This window comes from Herpailurus yagouaroundi, unplaced genomic scaffold (assembly GCF_014898765.1).
Source record: "Herpailurus yagouaroundi ecotype Mexico unplaced genomic scaffold, PumYag 180, whole genome shotgun sequence".
Lineage (NCBI taxonomy): Eukaryota > Metazoa > Chordata > Mammalia > Carnivora > Felidae > Herpailurus > Herpailurus yagouaroundi.
Window position 1 is genome coordinate 5884106 of NW_024412411.1, and position 22588 is coordinate 5906693.

The 22588-nt window shown below is 53.6% G+C and overlaps 1 protein-coding gene across 4 annotated transcripts in view; it reads right to left on the reverse strand.

Annotated features, from left to right (window-relative positions):
• Positions 1 to 17711: 17711 nt before the first annotated feature.
• LRRC32 (leucine rich repeat containing 32) overlaps positions 17712 to 22588 on the reverse strand; it is a 29096-nt gene continuing 24219 nt past the window's right edge. For all 4 annotated transcript variants that reach the window (XM_040489425.1, XM_040489426.1, XM_040489424.1 and 1 more), the window contains one exon: positions 17712 to 21737. In XM_040489425.1, coding sequence (XP_040345359.1) covers positions 19833 to 21737 — 1905 coding nt within the window. In that variant the 3' untranslated portion in view covers positions 17712 to 19832. The remainder of the gene's footprint in view (positions 21738 to 22588) is intronic.

Consider the following 22588-nt stretch of genomic DNA (forward strand, 5'->3'; position numbering starts at 1 on the left):
CTGGCGCCCCTGTGTCCCCATGATGGCTGTCACTCCCCTCTGGGTTGAGAGACGGCTGCCAGTGCCGACAGGGGCTGCATGCTTCCGTGTACGTGTCTGGCAGGAGAGCGCAAGAGGCTTCCCTCCCAACCCTGGGCTGTAAGTCCCTTTCTTTGGCTTGGATTGGACAGCTAGGTCGTGTTTCCAATCAATAACAGTCTCTCGCGGGGACTGCCGTGTGCTGACCGGCTTAGATGAATTGGGATCTTGTGTTATATCCAGGTGGGGGGTGGAAATGAGCAATATTGGGCTCCTAGGAGGACAGAAAAGGAAAACAGGTGCTGGATGGGCACCTAACACATCCCCATGGTAACGAGCTTCCCCTCCTCATCAGCTCACCCGATCCCTACCCAGCTCGGAGCGCAGTAGGACAGGCATCGCGTCCCAATGACCACTGAGGTCACGGAGGCACAGAGAAAGGGAAAGGCTCGCTTGGGTCACCCTGGGTAAGTGGCAGAGCCTGGACTGAGAAAAAGAAATGCACGGCAAACAAACCAAGCAGGCCTCAAGCTGCCAGGCCTTGGCTCAACCTCCTGACCCTGTCCCTTCAAGCACTGCGCCTGCTGCCTCCTCTAGGCCGCCACAGTGCCTGCCCACCAGCGACCCCTGACTCAGAGCTCACCTTGCAGCGCTGGGGGGCTACCTCCCTCCTTAGTCTGAGCGTGCACACTCCCACTCATGGCATGAGGCTTCCCAAGCGCTTCAGGATCCAGGGCCGGGGACGTGGGTTCGAACCCTGGCTTTGAGCTTCCGTGTCCTCCTCTGTGCAATGGGCCCTTGAACCTCACCTATACCTCTTGGCCTAACTGTTGGGCGATGGAATGAAATGAGGAAATGATGCTTAACTAATGAAGTGCTGTGGGACCATCAGGTGTCCCTTCTCGCTGGGAAAGGGTCATTCCCTGGGCCTCATCTGCACTGGAAAATACCAAAAGACAGGCAGCCAGAGAGACCCAGGAGACAGCCAGGTGTGGATCATTCGACCACAAATGCCTCGTTTGAACCTGTCATCTGATAGATGAGGAGATACGTCCAGAGAGGGGCAGTAATCCGCTCAATGTCACACAGGACTAGAACCCGCCCCCCCATCCCCGTCCCCCCGGATCCCAGTCCTGCCCTCCTTGGACCAGGCCCCAAGGATCGGGTGAGGTCCACTAAGCAGTCCGAGGTGGGGTGCTGCGGCTGTAACATTGGTGCCTGCCCGCCAGCACGTCCCCAAGTTTCTCGGGGGCCATTCTTCAGGGGTTCACTGAGGCGAGGCCACATTTCCCCTTGGGCGGCTTCCTGTTTGGGCCAAACAATGACTTTTGCCGGGACATGATGCCAGCTGGCTGCAGCTGTTGCCAAGGCCCTGACTTCTCGCATGCAGAGAGAGGAGATGCTGGCCCGCGGGGATCTGCTGCTGGCCTCCCCCAGCCAGGAACGCCACACTCAAATGCAGCCTTTGGGCCTCACTGAACTCGGTAATCCTTTCATGTACCGATCACACACACACGAGCACCTTCTGTTTGCCAAGCTCCGTCTGGGTGCCTAGGATACAGACACCTAAGATGAGAGTTGGACAATTGTACAAATATTTACCCTCTGCCCGTGAGGAGTGGGTCATCGTACTAGGCACCGGCGATGCAGACCTGAATAAGAAACACCCTACAAACTCACCGACTCACTCAACTGCTTGTCCTCCCCGTCCCTTGCAAGACCTCAGAATTGGTTGTCGGACATTTACGTGCTTGCAGCTCCTTCCTGAAATAGTATCTCAGGGCACACGGGAAAGGGGTACTAAGGGGTGTGGATCAAAAGAACAAAGTGTTTGTAATGCCTTTTTTTAAGGGGTGGGAAAAGCACGCTGCAGATATGTGAAGGGATGCATGAAGGTAGGGGATGGAGCTAGGACCTTGACCCAGGTCTTTAGACCCCAAGCCTTGCACACCCAGATGCTTCAGAGAGCTTCCAATCTAGTGTGAGGATTCACGGGACCGGAGATGCTGTGGGGGCGGCCCTGTGTACAGAGGGGCGGGGATGCTTGCTGCTGAATAAAAGATGGGGGGGAACCTGAGAACAGAGGGAGACGTGGAGGGCTTGTAGGTGAAGGCAGCCGGCTACTTATGGTTATACCAGCTCCCCTGATGCGGAAAATCAAGAGGTGGAAAATCTCCCTGAGCATCTGGAAAACAGTGCGGCTGGCGCTTTCACCCAGGCTCCGCACTGTGCGGGCCGTTCTCCGTCTGCCCCAGTCCGTCCCCCATCCTGCTCTGTGTCCTAGGGGGCTGACTTTTGTGGCTGCTCTACCTTTCTGTTAGGTCCTGCCGGTGGGAGGCTGCGGCAGCACACGGATGCGAGAGAGGAAAGGGAGGTCCAGGCTTTGCGTCTCCCTGCTCCTCCCTGTCTGGCCACAGCCCTGGCAGCTCGTCGTCCTCCAGCTCGAGCACGCTATCGGCTCTGGAACACCTGTTGACCCTGGAGGCGGTGGAGGGTAACCGCTTCCCGCTGTTGGTAGCCTGGGTGCCCCTTACCCCGGGTTGGTTCCTGTCACCCTGCCCGTCTGTTCATTCATCGCTCTCCAGCGCCTCGCTTTGAGTGCCCCCACTTCCTGCTGGGATCCCAGCCAGGCCTGCGCTGGGCGCTTCTCCCAGCCCCCTGCCTTGTTCTGGGCCTCCATGGGGATGCCCCCCACCACCCATCTGCACCCGCCTGAGACAGGGCAGTGACTTGGCAAAGTCGGCTTCCCCCTGGGTCTCCTCAATTGTTTCTGGGCCGGGGCTGCTATGGAAACAAGGAGAAGGAGGCTTCCAAGCCCTGGGACGGGGTCCCTCTGGGTCCCCCAGCTCCTGGGACAGGCTGGATCTCCCCGGCCCCTGGCCAAGAAGAAGCAGAGTATCCTGCTGGTGGGGATGGGAGGGGGTCTTGGGAGAGGAGAGGTCTGGACCCAGGCTTGTCTGCCTCCATCCTCAAGTTGGTGGGGAGGAAGGTACCGGAGGCAGGGGGGCTGGGAGACTGTTAGGAGTCAGGCAAGGCAACCCCTCTTGGTTCAGTAGCGGGAACAGGCCCAGGAGTGACAGATGCCACCCAAGTCCCTAAGTAGACACCGCCAAGTCTACGTCAAGCCCAACTTCCCTCCTAGGGAGAAGGAGGGCTTTGTAACCCACGAGAGCCTATACCTAGCATGTCCCCCTCCTCCCGGACTCCTGTTCCGTGTCCCCTCCAAGTTCTCACCAAGTGCGCCAGTTCGACTTTGCAAACCACTCTTGACTCTGACATCGTCTCTCCAGGCCAGCGCCACCTCCCTCGTCTGGGTTTCGTCATCTACACTCGATACGACCATGTCCTCCTTGCTTGTCTCCCTGACCCCGGTCTTGTCCCCTCCAAGCTGTTCTCCGGGCAGCACCAGCGTGCTCTTTCAGAAACACAGGCCTGAGCATGTCTCCTCCGGGCTTACATGGAGCCAGACCCTTTAACCTGCGTGCACGGCAGGCCTTCCGCTCCAACTGTACCTCTGAAGTGAAACCCTATTTGCTGGTCCGTGATCCACTGGCCTTTCCCGGCTTCCTGCTGTGTGGCTCTGAGTCTGCCTCAGCGTGACCCCTTGGAACGGGTTCCTCCTCATTCCCGGCAGCGCCAGCACTGGGTCTTAATCTGGGTTCCTCCGCAAGCAGAGTATGATGCAAGGTCTCGGTGTGAGTAGTCTGTTTGAGGGGGGGAGGGGGGTGATCCCAGGAAGCAGGAGGAGGGAAGCGGGAAGAGGGAAACGGGAAGGAAGAAAGGCCGTGCTAGGGCATGTTATGTCCTTCTCCACGGTGGGGGACGGCGCTGCGTTCCACCCGGAACCCCGGCAGAACGCCTCCCAGAACCTGCCAACTGCAGGATGGGAAGCTGGAAGCCTCTCTGCTGACCAATCCCCCCTCCCCCCGTTCGGGTGAGGCCCTTCACACCTCTTGGCCGTGCTCACCTGCCCGAGCAAGCTCTTACGGCGCTGAGGAGCCTGTAACTGTGTGGAAACTCAACCCAAGCTTGGGGCAAGATGCTGGCCATGGGAGGAGAGCTTCAGCTGAAATCAAAGGTGAGCCGAGGGATGTGACAGCGGCTTCTGGGGTGGCTGTGCAGAAATGCACCTTCATCAGTCCATGTATCTGGGGCGTCTGGATGGCTCAGTCGGTTAAGCGTCCCCCTCTTGGTTTCAGCTCAGGTCATGATCTCATGGCTCGTGAGTTCAAGCCCTGCCTTGGGCTCTGTGCTGTCAGCACAGAGCCTGCTTGGGATCCTCTCTCTCCCTCTCTCTCTCTCTGCCCCTTCCCCACTTACGCATGCTCTCTCTCTCTCTCTCAAAATAAATAAACAAACATTAAAAAAAAAAAATCAGTCCCTACACCTGGCTTGTTGGAGCTCAGCCGCACACGAGGTGCCTTGAATTGCCGAAGAGGGGACCGTGGTCAGAGTGCACCTGAGGAGCTCTGGAAGGAGCATGGGCTTTGTTGTCGGGCTTCCTGGGTTCGAACCCCGCTTCGGCTGGTATCTGCCGTAAGACACCCAGCAGATGACATCACGCTGGAGCCACTGTGTCCTCAGCCCTAAGTTAGGGACAATAATATTTCTACCATACGAGGTGTTTATGAGAATCAAACGTACCCCCAGAAATGAATGCATATGGCAGAGTCTGATGCCAAATACAACTGGCTATGCCCATTTCTTTCTTCCCTCGGGAAGCTGCTGCCCTAGACCCTTCCTCACTCCACTCCCTCTGTCAGGAGCGGCCTGTGTTCTCCATGCCATGGGTTTAACCTCCGTTCCCCACAAGCCCTGGCCTCCGGTAGGCAGCACTGGCTTGGCCCTGTCCTGGCTTTGGGGCCAGCACGTGTACAGTCCCCAAGCCTGTACAGAGCAGAAGTAGCTTTTGAGGAAAAGTTGACAGGGCAGGCCACACAGCAATCACATTGTTTTAACCCCCTGGAGCTATCTCCGTCTTTCTCCCAAACCTTCTTCTGGCTTGGCTGCCTTTCTCACTTGGGCAACTCCACCTTGAGCTAATGCCTCCCATTTCGCTCCTCCACACTCATCCCTGCCCTTGGGGCTCTGGCCTCTACTCACCTCTTTTGGGTTGAATGTCATGCCTCTGAAATTCATATGCTGAGGTCCTAACCCCTCTACTTCAGCGTGCGATCTTCTTTGGAAATAGGGTCTCTGCAGATGTTAGTTAAGAGGAGATCCCTCTGGAGCAGGGTGGGCCCCCGACCCAATATGACCGACGCCCTGGGAATTTGGGCACAGAGACGTGCACACGGGGAGGACGCCCTGCGACTGGAATTGTGCCACACGAAGCGGGGAGCAGCCAGAGCCAGGAGAGATGCTTGGCACACATCCTTCCCGAGCGCCTTCCGAGGCAGCACGGCCCCGCCCAGCCCTTGACCTCGGACTTGCAGCCTCCAGAACTGGGAGACCATATGCTTCCGTTGTTTTAAGCCATGTAGTTCATGGGACTGGCAGCCGTGACAGACTCATATGCCACCTAAAAGGGCAACTTCCTTCTCTGCTACAAACACCATTTTCCAATCCTTCTCTCCTAATCTCTGTGTCTGTGTTTGTGTGTTTCCCTTTCTCAACTCCCTGGTAGACTGTGAACTCCCCGGAGGCAGGGCCCGTGTCATTCTCACTGCTGTGTTCTCACGGCCCAGCAAAGACGCTGGCCCACAGGAGCCACTCAGCAAAGTTCTTCTGGAAACTTCTTGAAAGAGGTAGCTTCGATGCTTGCCCTTGAAGCGCAGTCCCTTTGGACAGGCGGAGCCGTCAGGGGGAGGCATTCTAGCGGGGAGAGCCGCAGGAGAGGGCGGTGTGGGAGGAGCGAGCAGCCCGTTTTTGTGGGGGGTGGGGGTGGAAAAGGTGGGATGCTGGCAGGGGGCGGGGGCAGGGGCAGGGTGGGACCAGAAAGTGGGGGTTAAGGTATCAGGGTTTGAATAGGTGATGGGGTCACGCAGAGCAACATCAGGGCTCTGGGAAGAGCATTCAGCGGCAGAACTGAAGACAGGAGACCAGGGAGGTCAGGGGGCCCCAATCCAGTGGCCCAGTGATGCCAAAGGCCTGAACCCTCAGACGGAGAGAACATGAGAGACTTGAGAGACGTAAGGAGGATGAAATGCGGGCCTGATGACTGATTTGGAAATACTTCCCCTTTGAGGTGCTTGCCTCCAAGCTCCTCCTTCTTCTGAAGATGCCATACTGAGAATTTCCATGATGTCGGCGGTGACATATAAGTCACCCCACCTCCGGTCCCTCTCTGACAGCTGTCAGTCTTGGTAAGGGAGCAAAGGAATGAGCCACCCCCGCCCCAGGCTGCTGAGGTTTCTTCTGGTCCACAATTCAAAATGTCAATTCATGGAAGCAAGTCATTTTTCACCTTTTTTTTAATGGCAATTTTTTCTTATCGCTCCTGCGAAAGGTAAGTTAACTGTATAAAAAATCTGACAATACAATGGCATTGGATAAGGTGAAAACTGCATTCAGTAAAAATGACCCTGGATAATCCCTTAAGTGGAAGGACCTGGGGTATTAGAAATTCAAAAGACAAAGATTACATTGTGTAATTATCTTTACCTCTTGACTGTGACCTTCTTTTCCCTGGAGCTCCAAAGGGGTTTGGAGGTGGGGTGTGGCTGGATTCAGGGTTTTCTGGGTGTGAGTCCAATATACATGTAAGTCAAAGAATGTCAAAATCACCTGAATTCCTCTTCCCGCTCTTCTGTTTTGGCAAATATCCTCTTTCCAGTCTTTTCTCCCCCTAATGCATGTTAAAAGCCACACTGGGTGGATGGAGTATGAGGGGTCTCACGATGCGGTAACCTGAGAAAGAAACCATCGCTTCTGTGCTATTCAAGACCCGACAGGAAATGTCAGACAAGACCGAATTGAAAACCAGTCTACAAAATAATTGGCTCAGACTCATCAAAAGTGTCAGTGTCACAAATGACAATGAAAGAGGAGCTGTTCCAGATCAATGAGATGAAAGAGAGGTGGTAACCGAATAGAGTGCAGGATCCTGGATTAAATCCTGGATCAGAGGGGAAACTGTCAAGAGGACATAATGGGCGGCAATTAGCGAAATTTAGATCTGGCTGGAAGATTAGATGATAGGATCATAGCAATGTTACATTTCCTGAGTTGATAACTGTACCGTAGCTATGTAAGAGAGTGTCTTTTTTCTTAGGAAATAACATGTTGAAATATTTGGAGTAGTGGTGTATATGCAGCTTACTCTCGGATGGTTTGGGGAAAATGCATATGTAGAGAGAGAGAACGTGACAAAGCAGAATGTTGACATTGCTACCAGCTGGGGAATCTGGGTGAAGGCTCTCTGAGCATTCTTGTACTATTCTTGCAATTCTTCGGCAAGTTCGAAATTGTTTCAAAACTACAAGTTAAAAAAGAAAAACAAAAAACCCCACCACCAATTCCAGTCCAGTTCAACTGAAACTTTAGTGTCTGGGAGAAAATATCTGCAAAAAACCTATCTGATGAAAGACTGCTCTTAAAAAAAAGTCTGTTTGAAAACACACACACACAAAAGAAACTTCAGTCTCCCACTACACTCGGATTAAATAGATGAACGCACAACAATACCAAGTGTTGCTGAGGATGAAGAAAAACTAGAAGTCTTACACGTTGCTGACAAGAACTAAACATTGAACGATCGCTTTGGAAGACAACTTGGCACTGGCTTTGGGAGCTAAACAAACACCTGCCTTAGGACCCAACAGTCTGACTCCCAAGGTTTTGCCCAAGAGAAACGAAAACTTACGTTCCAACCCAAACCCGTATGTGGATGTTTATAGCAGCTTTGTTTATAATTCCAGCCCCAAACTGGAAACAACTCGAAAGTTCTTCGGCAGGTGAATAGTCACACACACTGTGGCGCATCTGTTTCATGGAGAACCGTCCAGTCATAGGAGGGAGCCTTGGTACTTTCAACAACATGGATGAACTTCAAATGCATTGTACAAAGTGAAAGAGCCCAGACCCCAAAGGGTATCTACTGTGTGATTTCATCGATATGACATTCTGGGAAAGGCAAACACCATAGCAGAAAACAGACCAGTGATTCCTAGAGCCTGGAGATGAAGAAGGGGGCTGACTATAGAGGGCCATAAGGGAACTTTCCATGGTGATGGCGATGTTTTATGTCTTGACAGTGGTGGTGGTGACACGGCTGTGCGTATTCGTCGAAACTTCTGGAACTCCAGGCCGAGGGTGAATTTTACCGTACGCGAATTATACCCCAGTTACACAAGCAAACACATGAAGAAACAACCTTGAGTTTCTCAAAGCTTCGCTCCTACCCTACTGCTCTCAGCCCGAGTTCAGAAACCTGCGATAAGGAAAGGAAGGGTTGTCTGCCTCTCTTTCTGTTCCGTGTCTTTGAATCAAGGCTCAGTATGGAGAGGAGGGGGGTGGGCAGTAAAGTGCCAGGTCTCCTCAGAATGGGGGTGTTGTAAACTGGCCTCAGGCCCCTCTGGGTGGCAGATGCTCAAATTCTGGCCCTTTCTTTCTTTCTTTTTTTTTTTTTTTTAATGTTTTTAATGTTTATTTATTTTTGAGACAAAGAGAGGCAGAGCATGAATGGGGGAGGGTCACAGAGAGATGGAGACACAGAATCCAAAGCAGGCTCCAGGCTCTGAGCTGTCAGCACAGAGCCCGACGTGGAGCTCGAACCCACAAACCACGAGATCGTGACCTGAGCCCAAGTCAGATGCTTAACCGACTGAGCCACCCAGGCACCCCATACATTCATATCATTTTAAATGACTGATCAGTATTTCCCTGTATGGATATACCATAACTTCCTATGTCAAACTCCAGTTGTTGGCTGTTTTCGGTTATTTCTAATTTTAGATTATTATTACTAACGCTACGGTTGCATCAATTGATGTGAAGCCAATGAAGCTTTAGTTGTAGGGTCCCTCTAACTGGTATAAATTCAGGCCCCACAAAAGCTGGATGGGTCCTTGGCTCTGATAAACATCCTCACACTCCACTTTCCTTTGGCTACATCTTTATTTCCTTAGGATAAACTCCTAGAAACAGAATTGCTAGGTTAAAACAGATGCACATTTTTAAGATTCTTGGAACATATTGCCTAAGAGGCCTCCAGAAAAAGTGATCTAATTTACACCCCAACCCCGCCCTAAACAAGAACACCCAAGACTCGGCTGGTTTCTATGGGATTATGTTTCTCTGTTATTGTGGCTCCATTGTAACTGCCATTAACATCTTCTCCCCGAAACAGAGTCCTTGACCTGAGATCCACGGGACCCACGGGTAGAATTCTGGATGTCTGTGAACTTGGATGAGAAAAACAAATACATCTTTATTTTCAACATTACCTTTGAACTGAAACGTAACGGCTCTTTCCTTCATGGGTGTAGGCCTTTGACAAACCCCTGTAATATTAGCAGTACCTGTTATGTTAGCAGTCCCTTCATCAACCAAAATCACAGATGTTTTCACGCCTTATTACAATTGTTGTTGCAGAGCTCTCAAAATATTGCTCGTGCTCATCTGTGCTTTGAAAGTACAGTAGTTATGAGACCTCCCACTAGATCTCATCATTTACTATGTTAATAAAAACATATAGGACTCAATCACAATTATTACGTTAATATTTTGATAACTGCATTCAGTGCAATTCGCTCCTTTTATAATCATGTGTATTTTTTGTCTTAAAAATTAAAAAAACTTGTTCTGAGAAGGGGTCCGTAGGCCTCAACAGATTGCCAAGGGGTCCACGGCACAATAAACGTCAGGGCCCTGACCGTAAGAGACTCCTACCTCATGTGTTTCTGAAAGTTGTGCACGATACAGAAAGAAAGAAATTGAACTTTCATGACCCCTGCCTGGAGCCGGGCTTTGTGTCAGGTGCTGGAGGACAGAGGACCCAGGATGACACCAAGCTTTTGAGAAGCTCAGAGTCTAGGTGGGAGATACCGTTTCGCAGCTCCTGCCACTCATTGTCCTGTGGGCTGGGGGCCAGGTTCTCAGATTTTCCAGGACTTTACGAAAAATCAGAAAGCCAGATTCTTCCATGTTTTCACATAAAACAACTCTTCCAACTTTTAAACGTTGGCAATTAAACCGGACTTTAATAAACCACTGTGTGGGCCAAATCAAGCATGCCTGAGGGCTAAATCTGGCCCATAGGCCACCAGCTTTCAACCTTTGCTCTAGGAGGAGGACGGAATGAATTCCAGTTCGGGTGGAACAAAGCAGCAGAGCTTGAGTTCCCCTCACCCACCCCTCCACTCTGCCCCTGCAAATCAGGGAGACAGAGGATGAGAGCCCTGGTCTTGGGAAAAGAGGACATGGAAGAAGAAGCTCTGTGGTGGGCAGTTGAGGGGGGAGGGGGTCCCTGCAACCTGGCTGCAGGCCAGATGAGGAGGGGCCTGGCTGGAGGCAGATGCTGCTGTAGGGAGGGTAGCAAGGGAGTTGTGGGAACCATGAGGTCATTAAGTGATCGTATACCTAGAAAACCCAAGAGGCTTTAGCAGACAAACAGAGAGCAAAAACACATGCAAAAACAAAAGAAACAAACAAAAAACCTTATTTGAATGAAGACAAATTGATAAGGTTATTGGGTGCAAGATAAATATACAAAACCAAGCACCCGCTCTCTGTTTGGACAATAAACACATCAAAATGCAAATAGAGAAAATACTCCATTTACAATAATGACAAAAGAGGAATCGATTTCACAGGAAAGACACAGGGCTCACATAAAGAAAGCGATACAATCTTGTAGGAGGGTTGAAAACGAGTTCTGAACAAATGGAAAGACACATCATGCTCTTGGACGGGAAGCTTTGATAATCACAGAGATGTCAAAACTCCCCAGATCAATTCCAAACAGCATGAAATGTTTACTTGGAAGAATAAATGCTTAAAAATAGCCAAAAATTCATGAAGATAATAGCGGTGCAGGACTTACCTTATACATGTCAGAGCGAACTCTAAAACCAATCACTAGAGTATTGGTACAGGGATAGAGACACAGATCAGTGAAATACACAGAGGAGGAAATCCACAAGTAGATACCAAACATATGTCAGAATTTGATATTTGACAGGGTGACCTTTCAATTATTTAGTAAATGATGCGGGCACAATCACTGTCCATCTAGAAGCAAATTAAAATTTGCCCAATTATCCAACTTCATAATCAAAAAGACACTTCCGATTATTTAGAGATTTAAATGTAAAAAATAAAAGAAGAAAAAAATCAAGAGACTTTATGAGCAATCCGAGTGAAACAGTCGAATCAAGAGCTGTAAGGGAAAAATGAGGCCCCAAAGCGCTGTGGAGCAAAGATACAGAAGCAGAGTCGACAGACAAATGAAAGATTTGGAAAACATTTGTTTAAAAAGTGCTAGACGAATAAGTACAGTGCACGATGAGGTTTTACAAACTGACAAGGAAAAGATAACACAGAAAGACGGGCAAAGGACAAAAATGAGTGATTCATGGAAGAGACCATCCAAATGGCAAACAAACATGAAAAGCTGCTCAGATCCAGCCTAGGGAAATGTGATTTAAAGTAACAATGAGAGGGGGGTGCCTGGGGGGCCCTGTCAGTTGAGCTTCTGATGTGAGTCTGACTTCCTCTCAGGCCACGATCTCAGTTTGTGGGTTTGAGCCCTGCATCGGGCTCTGTGCTGACAGCCTGGAGCCTGGAGCCTGCTTCGGATTCTGTGTTTCCCTCTCCCTCTGCTCCTCCCCAGCTTGTGCTCTCTTTCTCAAAAATAAATAAATAAGCATTAAAAAATATATATAAAGTAGCAATAAGAGACCGTTCTATACCTGTAGGTACCACCTGCGTTGCTGGCAGGGAGGTGCAGAAAAAGATACTCTCATAAATTGTTGACAGAAAGGTGAAACATTACCGTCTTTTAAATGAAGCTTTATTAAAACTGACATAACTTATATTTCATGTCTATCTGTTTGATCTGGAATTTCACTTGTAAGAACTTATCTGACAGAACTACAACTCCCAGAGACCATGAGCATCTGAACAAGGATGTTTTTGCAGAATATTTTACGGAATATTAGGTATTGTCAAAAATGAATCAGAGCTATATCAGTTGGTTTAGGGGGGGATTTCCTTGCAGTATTGTTGAGTAAAAACAAGATGTAGGAAAATGTATTTACTGTGATCCTATTTTTAAATTTTTTTTTTCAACGTTTATTTATTTTTGGGACAGAGAGAGACAGAGCATGAATGGGGGAGGGGCAGAGAGAGAGGGAGACACAGAATCAGAAACAGGCTCCAGGCTCCGAGCCATCAGCCCAGAGCCTGACGCGGGGCTCGAACCCACGGACCGCGAGATCGTGACCTGGCTGAAGTCGGACGCTTAACCGACTGCGCCACCCAGGCGCCCCTGTGATCCTATTTTTATATAACAATGTACATGCATATGTGTATTTGCATGTAATTTACACGTATCTGTCAGTGATAATTATGGAGACAATACGCAGAAGGCTAAGAGATGAAAATGTTAATAAGTTACCTAGGACGAGAAAGGAGGGTCGGTGCAGGCTAATATGGGTGGTACCAGAATGGAGGAGGGAGCCAAGCCCATTGTACCTGTCCTACCCCCGCATCAAAATTAAACAGCGAGGGCCTTTGGAATTGGACTCTTAGCCTGCATCTAGCCCCCCCTGCCCTCCCAATGCTTGGCTCCTGGTACCCCTCCCTTGGTGATCCCTCCCACCAATCTATATGTGGCCTTCCCTATTTTTCTCCGTGATTCTAGAATAGGAAAGTCAAGGCACTGAGAGGGAGAGAAGGCAGAGAGGGTCCCAGTGTCAGGGGCTCCTTTCAGTGCGTGAAAATTGGCCTCGGGGTCTAGAGTCCACCTCTTACTTTCCTGGGCATTTTGGCAAATTCATGCGAGTGAGGGGAAGAGGCCAGAAGGCGTGTTATTACTTCACTCTCTCGATGTGAGTCTTCCTTTAGGCTCAGCTTACAGGTGGTTGTCCTCCGAGAGGACATCTCTGTCTGCCCGTCTCAATGACATCTCCCTGTGGTTGTCCTCTCACGGGACTCTTCACAGTTGGCCATTTTGTCCTTATTTGTGTGTGCCGGCCTGTGTGTGAACGCCCATTTCTCCCAATAAACAACGAGCACCCCAAGGGGAGGGGTGGTGTATGTATAGCACCTAGTACGGAGTGTAGCCGGGGCTTAAGAAATGTCAGTTGAATTTAGTAACTTACTCACTTATTCTCTTTCTCATTGACTCACTCTTTTACTCATTCCCTTATTCGTTTATGCCCTTATTCATTCCAGAAACATGCGCCATTGGGGCCAATGACTTTTCCCCTGATCTGGGTCTTCCACTTTCTAGGGTGGTTGAGGGGGGGTGGGGGCGGCGTGGGGACATGACTCCAGAATCCCAGGAACACGTCCACAACTTGGGAGAGCTGGACGAGTCGGAAGCTCTCCAGGGAGGGAAGGAAGATTCTGGAGGGCTGCAAGGTTGGGGCGGAAGGTGCTGAAGGATCAGAGGAGACACGGTTGGGAGCATGGTGGGGAGGCTGGCATAGGCAGACTCCTCTCTGCCCCACCCAGACCCGGCTTTTGCCGCTCGGCTCCCGTTTGCTCTGCCTGGAGGAACCTCTCCCCTGGCTCCACATGTTGAAATCCTACCCTTCCCGGCCTGGCCAGCCCAGATGTCCTCGAAGTCTCCCCTCACTCCTCCAGCTGGAAGGGCCACTCCCTGCTGCAAACAATCTTCCCGAGTACAAAATCTGGACCTCCCTCATGGCGCTGACCACTTCCTGCCTGTGCTGTGGTGTGGCCCCTCCCTCCACCCGATAGACCGTGGCCCTGTCCGACTGTTCCCAGGAACCCTTCGGGGGCCCAGCACAGAGCGGGTGCTCAAGCTACTCAGGCCTAACCTGTGAACCGCACCGTGCGTTCGGGCAGTGATTGTGACCCCATTTTAGGGATGGGGAAATGGAGGCACAGACAAGTGGCTTGACTTGCCCTTACTCCCAGAGCAGAACCTAGACTTAGCCCTGCGTTTCTGGTCCCAGAGGCAGGGCTCTTTCCAGGGCAGCTTGGTGGGAGGTGGGAGGAGGGTGGGGTGGGGTGGGGTGGGAGCTGGGTCCTGAGAACCAGCAGGCCAGAGAGATTTGAAGTTCGAATGGCCAAGTTCAGGAAAAGCACAGCTGGGGAGGAGCCAAGGTATTTATTATGCTTGGTTTCCCGCTCCAAACAGAGCTGATGGATGGAGCTGCTCCCGTTCCTATAAACAGCTCGGGCCTCCCTCCCCTCTGTCCCTCCCCACTCTCAGCCACCACAGCCCCAACTGCTTCTAGGGAGAGAGGGGTTGCGGGAGAGATGACCAAGGGAGGGAAGGGAGAAGAGTGCGGGGAGGAGGAAGAGAAGGAGGAGATAAGACGGGGTCCCAGAGACAAGAAGAAAGTGGAGGGAAGTAGGGGGTGTTGAGAGAATATTCTTCCTTTGTCTCTTCCTCTGCGTCTTCTGTGTCCCCTGCATCTGTCACCCCCTTCTCTTTCTGAGGACTGGTCTTAATCCCAAGTTTTTAAGTCCTGAAGGGTGGGGGCCATGCATTCAGGAAGAGCTTTCTGAGCTCTCCTTCTGTGCTAGCTCACGGGCCCTGGGGACACAGAAAGGATTCTGGGTAGAATCTCCCCCCAGGAGCTCTTAGTCTGGTGGCAGATCAGGCAGAGATTCCGCCCCTCCCCCCAGCCCCCTGTGGCCCGCAGCAGCCTGGGGCTGTGGAGGGAAATCAGGGCAAACTCCCCGGAAGAGGTGGTGCAGGCAGGGGTTGAAACATGAGTTTGGCAGGTGGGTCAGTGTAGGTGAGAGACACTTTAGGTGGAGGAGGTGGGAGAGAGCCTGGTGTTGGCAGGTGGACAACCCCATGGTTAAGACGGCTGGCTCTGGAGCAGCACATACCTGCGTTCCATCTCGGCTCTGGAAGTTTACGGCTGCGGGAACTTGAGCCTCGGTTTCTTTAAAATGAGGCTGTTAATAATAGAAGTCTCTTCAAAGATGGTAAGAATTGCACATAACAATGTACATTAAGTGCTCAGTGCAGGGCTGACTCAGAAGTGCTCAATAATTATCAGCTCTGAGCACCGGGTTGGAGATGGCCAGAGAGAGACGGAGCGCAGGGCCCTTGTGAGCTCCCTGAAGAACAGGGGCACAGAGAGCAGACTGTGGCTCCTGGGCCCTGGGCAGGGGTGACAGCACAGGGGACTGAGAAGGTGAGGCAGCTTGCAGGGCCGTGGGTGCTGCCTTCCTCCCCTCCTGCCCGGCCTGGCCTGCGAGCCTGGCCCCTGCGGGGCCCTGTGCCTTTGGGGAATGCCACAAGAGCTTACTGAATTGAATGGGCTGGGCGACCTGGCACGCAGGCTGTGACGTGGGCGGACGGGGGCCTCCCCTCTCCCTGGAACTTGCCGGATGCTCTGATGACCTAGTTGGCAGCTGTGTCCCTGTTTGGCCGAAAACAGGAATTTCTGCCTTGCTGGGGGTCTTGGCCAGGTAAGCAAACTCCCCTGTTTGCCAGGAAAAGGGGTCAGGGACCTGGTGGGTTCCAGCTGGATTGGAGGTCTGCAGAGCCCTGGGCCGAGCTCAGCCTATGCTGTTGCCTTCCTTTACGCCTTCACTGAGCACGTGGTCTGTGCCAGGGCACTGAGTCACATGCCTTCTGACGCCACGAGCCCCATCTATGAAATAGGCATTTAAGATTTTCCTTTAGGGCACCTGGGTGGTTCAGTGAAGCGTTCGACTTCGGCTCAGATCATGATCTTGCAGTCTGTGGGTTGGAGCCTGCATTGGGCTCTGTGCTGACAGCTCAGAGCCTGGATCCTGCTTCGGATTCTGTGTCTCCCTCGGTCTGTGTCCCTCCCCCACTCTCTTTGTGCGTGTGTGTCTCTCTCTCTCAAAAATAAAAAATAAATAAAAATAAACATAAAATGTTCTTTTGGAGGGGCGCCTGGGTGGCTCGGTGGGTTAAAGCGTCCTACTCTTGGTTTCGGCTAAAGTCGTGATCTTGCGGTTTGGGAGTTCAAGCCCCACATTGGGCTCCACACTGACTGCTTGGGATTCTCTTTCTCCTCTCTCTCTGCCCCTCCCCTGCTCGCATACTCTGTGTCTCATTCTCTCAAAATAGATAAATAAACTTAAAAAAAAAAATTTTTTTTTTTTTCCTTTGGAGTAGGAGCTCTGAGGTGAGAGGTCACAGCCCGGAGGAGCTACCGTGGAGAAACCTCCAGGGTGCTTGGAAGACAGAGGAAGTGGAGCGTCACTAAGTGGGAATTTGTGGGAGAGTTAGAAGGGAAGAGAAGGCACTTCTAAAGGGGATAGTGTCTGGGTGTCAGGCAGCTGAGAAGGGCTGATGGGTCCACATGAGGACAGGCACAGGGGTCTGGGAAGTGGGGGGTGGGGTAACTAACTGCCTGCCCTCCGGACTCCACCTCAGAGCCCCTCACCTGTCCCCCACCTCCACCCCAGGTGAGGTGGCTCTTGTCTCCTCCCTGAGACCTCACAGCCCACACCCTCCAGCTCCCTTCCAGGGACCAGGAATGGTCTCCTCCTTGCTCCCCTTCCCATGGTCTTCTTTTAAGCTCGGTCTTGAACTGCAGCCATCCATTCAACTGCCCATCGATTCAATTCTCTGGCCCCCGGGAGAACATTAGCTCTCCAGCTGGGGAGGCCTCTGGGTATCGGGGCTGGATGCTCAGGGCTGACTGGGGCTGGAGCTAGAGATGTGGGAATCAGAGCAACGGAGTGGCTACAATCATGAGGGTGATGGCATTCCTGAGGGAAGAGGGCCTGGAACAGGGTCCTGGCAATCACCACTCAGAAAGCTGGATGGAGATGAGCACATAGCAGAGTCTGAAAAGGAGCGGTCTCAAAGGAAGGCAGACACCATGTGCGGGGGGCCTAGATACCAAGGCGAGTGTGCTGAGTGCCGGGCGTGAGGGACGGGGACTATGGGGTGAGGGACCCCTGCAGCTGAGGGGTCGAGGAGGTACGGTCTGGAGAGTGCACGGAGTCTGGCAAAGGATACCCTAGATGACCTCAGTTCAAGGCAGTGCGGGGGCAGAGGGGCAACGGCACCTGGGGTGGGTGAGAAGGGAGGGGAGAGGGGGGCTACTTCACCAAGCAGTTACCCATGAGGTAGGAGAAGGAAAGGGAAAGCAGTTTAAGGGTCTTTTACTAGCTTTCAGATAAGCCAGACTTGAACACAGCCAAGGTGTGAGAGGAATGTGCGAAGACAGAGGAGAGGCTGCACAGGGAGGAAAATGAAGGGCCCGTGAAAGGCCCCGGAGGGTGGGCGGGAGAGCCAGCAGGGCCCTGCGATGAGGCAGGGCCCTGAGCACAGAGAGAGGGTAAGAACAGGAGCTGCCGAAGGAGGAAGCGTCAGGCCGGGTCAAGGCTTGTTGAGTGCAAGGGTCAGGGGTGTGGCAGGGGAATGAGGGCTGAGGCCCCAAGGTCCCGGGCGGGGAGGACCCAGAGCCTCAGTCTCCCCTCAACAGCCCTCAGCCCATCTCTCCATGGGTGAGCCATGAGGATCCAAAGCCCGCAGTGGAAGCAGAGGGGGCAGGGCTCAAGCGGATGCCATGAGGCCAATCACCGGCAGTGAGGAGGAGGCTGGCTAGGCCACGCTGTTTCTCCCAAATTATTTTTTAATACATTCATGTGGGTTATACAAAGAGCTGGTCCCGAGGCCAGGGCTGTGGCCTGGCTCCTGGGAGGTGAGAGCAGCATTGCGTAGTGTTTTCGAAGATCAGGCACGAAGGGGCCCACGCCCCGCCCTCCAGGCCTGAGGAAGAGTGTTTATGTGCAGTGACCACTTGTGGTTGTGATCCCAACCAGGGCTGGGTCCACCCGGCTGTCCCACGTACCACCAGGGCCCCAGGCTGGGGCCAGGATACCAGCTTCTAGCCCCGGCTCTGCCACTGACTCCCTGAGTCCTTGACCCTCTCTGGGCCTCAGTTTTCTTGTCTATAAAATGGGGCCGAGAGAGGGGTGTTTTCATTGTCTCACTCAAGCACCATCGTGAGCCAGACCACGGGCCAAGCATGGGTAAGATGGTGGGGACAGTAACACAGGGTCTTGGGCTGACCCCAGGGCTCCCTGGAAAGCCCATGATTCCATGGGTGTGAAGAATAGGGAGTTACACCCAGATGAGTATTTCTACTCATTTGTCTAAGAGGAAAAAGTCTCTGCCTGATGGGGACCCGAAAGAGTTTGGAGCCAGCATTATCTTGCGATGTGACAGCTGAGAGAGAAGGGAATCACTCAGGTCCAAGCCCTAAACCCCCCTCACACCCCCAGGGAGGTCTGAACCCACTTTTTCTCACAGGCTTTGCCACCGACTTGTGAAGCTCTCAGCAAATTCCATTCTCTTCCCCAGCCTCAGTTTCCCTATCTGTGCAACGGGGAGGTTGGACTCAATAGTCTCAAACTCAGGACTTCGCTCAGTGGAGAAGAGGGAACACAAAAGCAAAACAGAAAAAGGTGAATACACACCAGACTGCAAAGGAGGGAGTAAGGGAAACTGAGGCAGAGGAGGAGGGGAGGGCCTGTGTCTACCTGCCTAGGAGAGAGGCGGGAGAGGAGTGGGTGGGTATACGTGGCACAGGATGCCCCCAGGGCCTGTTCCCTCGATGTGGGTCCATTTCCTGTCCACCTAACGGCCTACAGCCCCCACAGTGGCAAAGGTCAGGCCCTGGAGACAGGAGGATTTGAGTCTGAATCTCAGCTATGTCGTTTCTTAGCTGGAGGACCCTGAAGGGAGAGTTTTGGAGTTTTGGTGAAATGGGATAAAAGACCAACCTCAGAACGGTTGTCGTAAAGAGGCAGACGTGTCACCGCTGCCGAGCCTGGTGCAAAACAGAACCGGATACCTAAGCTTCTAACTCCTGGCTCACCAGCCGGCGTAGGGCCGGGACTGAACAGCATGCCTGCATATGCCTGCAGAGGAGCTGCGGGGCTGGAGCGGTGTTTGGGCTAGTGTGGGCACCACGAGGGTGCCAGGTGGGGAAAGAGCCTGTTTGGAGTGGGAAAGGGGATGGTCTACCACCCGGCCGGAACCCAGGGCAACCGCCTCTTAACCAGGAGCCGCTGCAGCCCGCCTAGTAGCCGGATCCATGTGGCTCCACTTCTTTTCCGGTCACAAGCTCTTCATGTTCCAGAGAGGCTGAAAGTCATTATCAGAAGACGTGACAAACAGTCTGCTTGGAACCGGCTCAGACAAGTCTTCTGGGTCTCGCCCCTCCTTTGCTCTGGCCCTGCTGAGGCAGGGCTCGCCACGGAGCCCCAGGACTCAGCCAGCTGGGGCTGGAGAGCTTTGGGGCCCTGGATCTCCACACTCCGTGTGGTCACTGCCTGGCTTGGCGACCACCTCCCCACCAGGGCCGGGAGATGCCTGAGGGCAGGGACGTGTCTCAGTCACCGGGCGTCCCCAGTCCCCAGAGCAGGATGTGGTGCAAAACAGATGCCGGGCGAAGATTCGTTGACTGGATAGGTCGACCTTATTTTCTGTCGCTCCTGAAACTGCTTGACTTCCGGCTTCCACAGCTGGACCACATGTGTGGCCTGGGAAGTGGGTCACCTGCCAGTACAGCGGGATACAGGGAAAGGAGCCCTGGGCTGGGATTTAGAGAGCAGAGTTCTCAGACCCTGTGTGACCTTGGGTCGGCCCCCGCCCTTGTCCGTGCCTCTGGCTCCCCAGCTGACCCGGCGGGGCTCCCGGCCGGGCCGTTCTACAGTCTCTGGCCTCTCTAGGCTTTGTACTGCTGGTTGAACTTCTGCCGGCGGACACAGCAACAGGTGGCCAGTGTGGTGAGGAGGACGGCAGAGACCAGTGCGAAGGTCAGGATGATGATGAGGTTGACGTTCTTGAGCCCCCCCTTCTCACAGTCCTCAGGACGCACGTGGCTCAGGGATACCTCCTCCCGGGAGCCGAAGCGGCAGGTCAGGTCCTGGGTGGCATCCACGTCCACACGGCCCTGGTGCAGCTGGGCTGCCAGCCAGCCGTTGCCGCAGCAGCTCAGTGGATTCCCCTGCAGGTAGAGGCGCCGGAGGCTGGTCTCGAGGCCGCCCATGGCACTGCCTGGCAAGAGGCTGAAGCTGTTGTTCCTCAGGTCCAGTACCTCCAGTGACACAGCCTGCGTCCAGGCAGGCAGGCGGCTCAGGCGGTTCTCGGCAAGATTGAGTCGCTTCAGGCAGCTGAAGCAGGGCAGGTCTACTTGCAGGATGGCCAGCCCGTTGCCCTGCAGGGCCAGGACCTCCAAGGAGGCCTCCAGGCCCGCCAAGGCCCCCGTGGCCACATCCAGCCCTGGGTTCGCAGAGAGGTCCAGCTCAGTAAGCGGCGTGTGGAGGAAGGCACCCGGCCGGAGCACCTCCATCTCATTGTCCGCCAGGTTCAGGATGCGGAGGGAAGAGACGTCAGAGAAGGCCACACAGCCCGAGGGGCCGGGCTCACCTGGCCCCCCGCAAGGCCTGATCTGGTTCCCCTGCAGGTTAAGCTTCTGCAGGCTGGCCAGGCTGGCAAAAGTGTAGGGGGGCAGGTCCTGCAGGGCATTGTCCTGTAGGAGCAGTGTCCGCAGAGACCCCAGGGCCCTGGGGCCCAGCTCCAGCGTCTCCAGCGCATTGTGGCTGACGTCCAGGTGCACGAGGCAAGGCAGGAAGCCCGCACGCCGCACCTCAAAGGCTCGCAAGCAGTTTCGGCTGAGATTTAGGAAGCGAAGGGAGGTCAGGGGCTCAAGAAAGCCCTCAGGGACCAGCTCAATCTCATTGTAGCTCAAATCCAGATTCAAGAGCTGGGAGAGGGGGTGGGTGCTGGAGTTCCGGCTGGGGTTCGAGAAGGGCAAGGCTGACCAACCCTCGGAAGGTGCATGGATGCCCTCACCGCCCTGGGGTGGCTGTGCGGGGAGCCGGATGAGGTTGTTGGATACGTTCAGGTAGATGAGTCTCGGGAGCGCGGCCAGGTCAGGGAAGTGGAGCAGTCTGTTCTCCCGCAGGTCAAGCCAGGCGAGCTGATACTCAGCCTGGGGCTCTGGGGCCGTCTGGAAGGCCTCAATACTGTTGCAGCTCAGGTCAAGCACCCTCAGCTGCTGGAGGCTGAAGTCAGAGATGCAGGTGAGAGAATTCCTGGAGAGATTGAGGTGGGCCAGGTGCGGCAGGGCCTCGAAAGCGCCGTCCTCAATGTCCATGAGCACGTTGCTGTGGAGGTCCAGCCGCTCCAGCACGGGTGTGCCCCAGAAGGTATGGCGGGCGAGGCGGGTCAGGCTGTTCTCTGCCAGCGAGAGGGTGCGCAGGGCAGGTGCCTCCCCCAGCAGCCGCTCCACCAGGCCACTGTACAGACTGTTCCCAGACAGGTCCAGAGATGTCACATGCGGCAGGGGGCCCAGGCCAGGGGCGCTCAGCACGGTGCCCACTGCCAGGCGGTTATGGGCCAGGTTGAGGTGCTCCAGGTGGGGCAGGGCCTGGAAGACACCTGTCTGGAGGAAGCTGATCTCATTGGTGCTCAGGTCCAGGTGCCGAAGCTCTGTGTAGAAGCCCAGGGGCGAGGCCAGGATTCTCTGCAGCTGGTTTCCAGATAGGTCGAGGGCCTCGATGTCCAGCGGGAGCATTGAGGGGACCTGGAACAGGCCAAGACCCTGGCACAAGACCTCCTTGTCTACCTGGGGTGGGTCGGGGAGGGCAGGGAGAGCAGTGGGCATTAGTGGGTGCAGTGGGGGGTGGAACCAGACACAGCATCTGGAAAGGATGACTCAACCCCCTCTCCTACCCACCCCCACCCCAGCCAGACCTAGCGAGGGCTCCACATTCCTCCACCCCAGCCTAATCCTCCCATGTCTGGATGATCTCCATCTTGCCCCCTGCTCCCATTTCTGGCACTCAGTCCTGTGCTGGGCATCAGGGAGGGACTTAAGGAAGTTTGATGGATGCACACAGAAATAACAGACAGATATGAGGACAAATGAACTAACAAAACACCCTACATTGATTATTATCCCATTTTACAGGAAACTGAACCATATTTCACCTAGAGTGGTCCCAAGCCAGTGGACAACAGGGCCAAGCTGATAGCCGGGACTCCTGGTTCATATCCTGGGTTCCTTCTTTGGGCCCAGAGAGTTAAATTTACCCGGCTGCTATTAGGCTAGAAACCATGTGGGGAGAAATGTTTCCAAAATGCAATTTGTACTCCTCTCACTAGTTCTCATTTTGGCCTCCTACCCTCAGACCTCATTCCAGGGGGCAGAGCTCTGGGTCCTAGTGCCTGCCTTCCTCGCTGCCTATCCCCAGAGGAGACCTCCTTTCTGCTGCTGCTACCTGCCCCACCTCCATCCGTGGCCTTGCTTCCCAAGGCCCGATCCAGACTGGCCTCTGGAGATGGGAATAGGGGTAGGAAGCAGGGGGAAAGATGGCCGGGGTCCCAACCCACATTCTTTGGTGACAAGAATATGATTTTGCTGTGTGAGCCTTACCAAATCACATCATCGCTCTGGTTTCTTATCTAGAAAGTTAA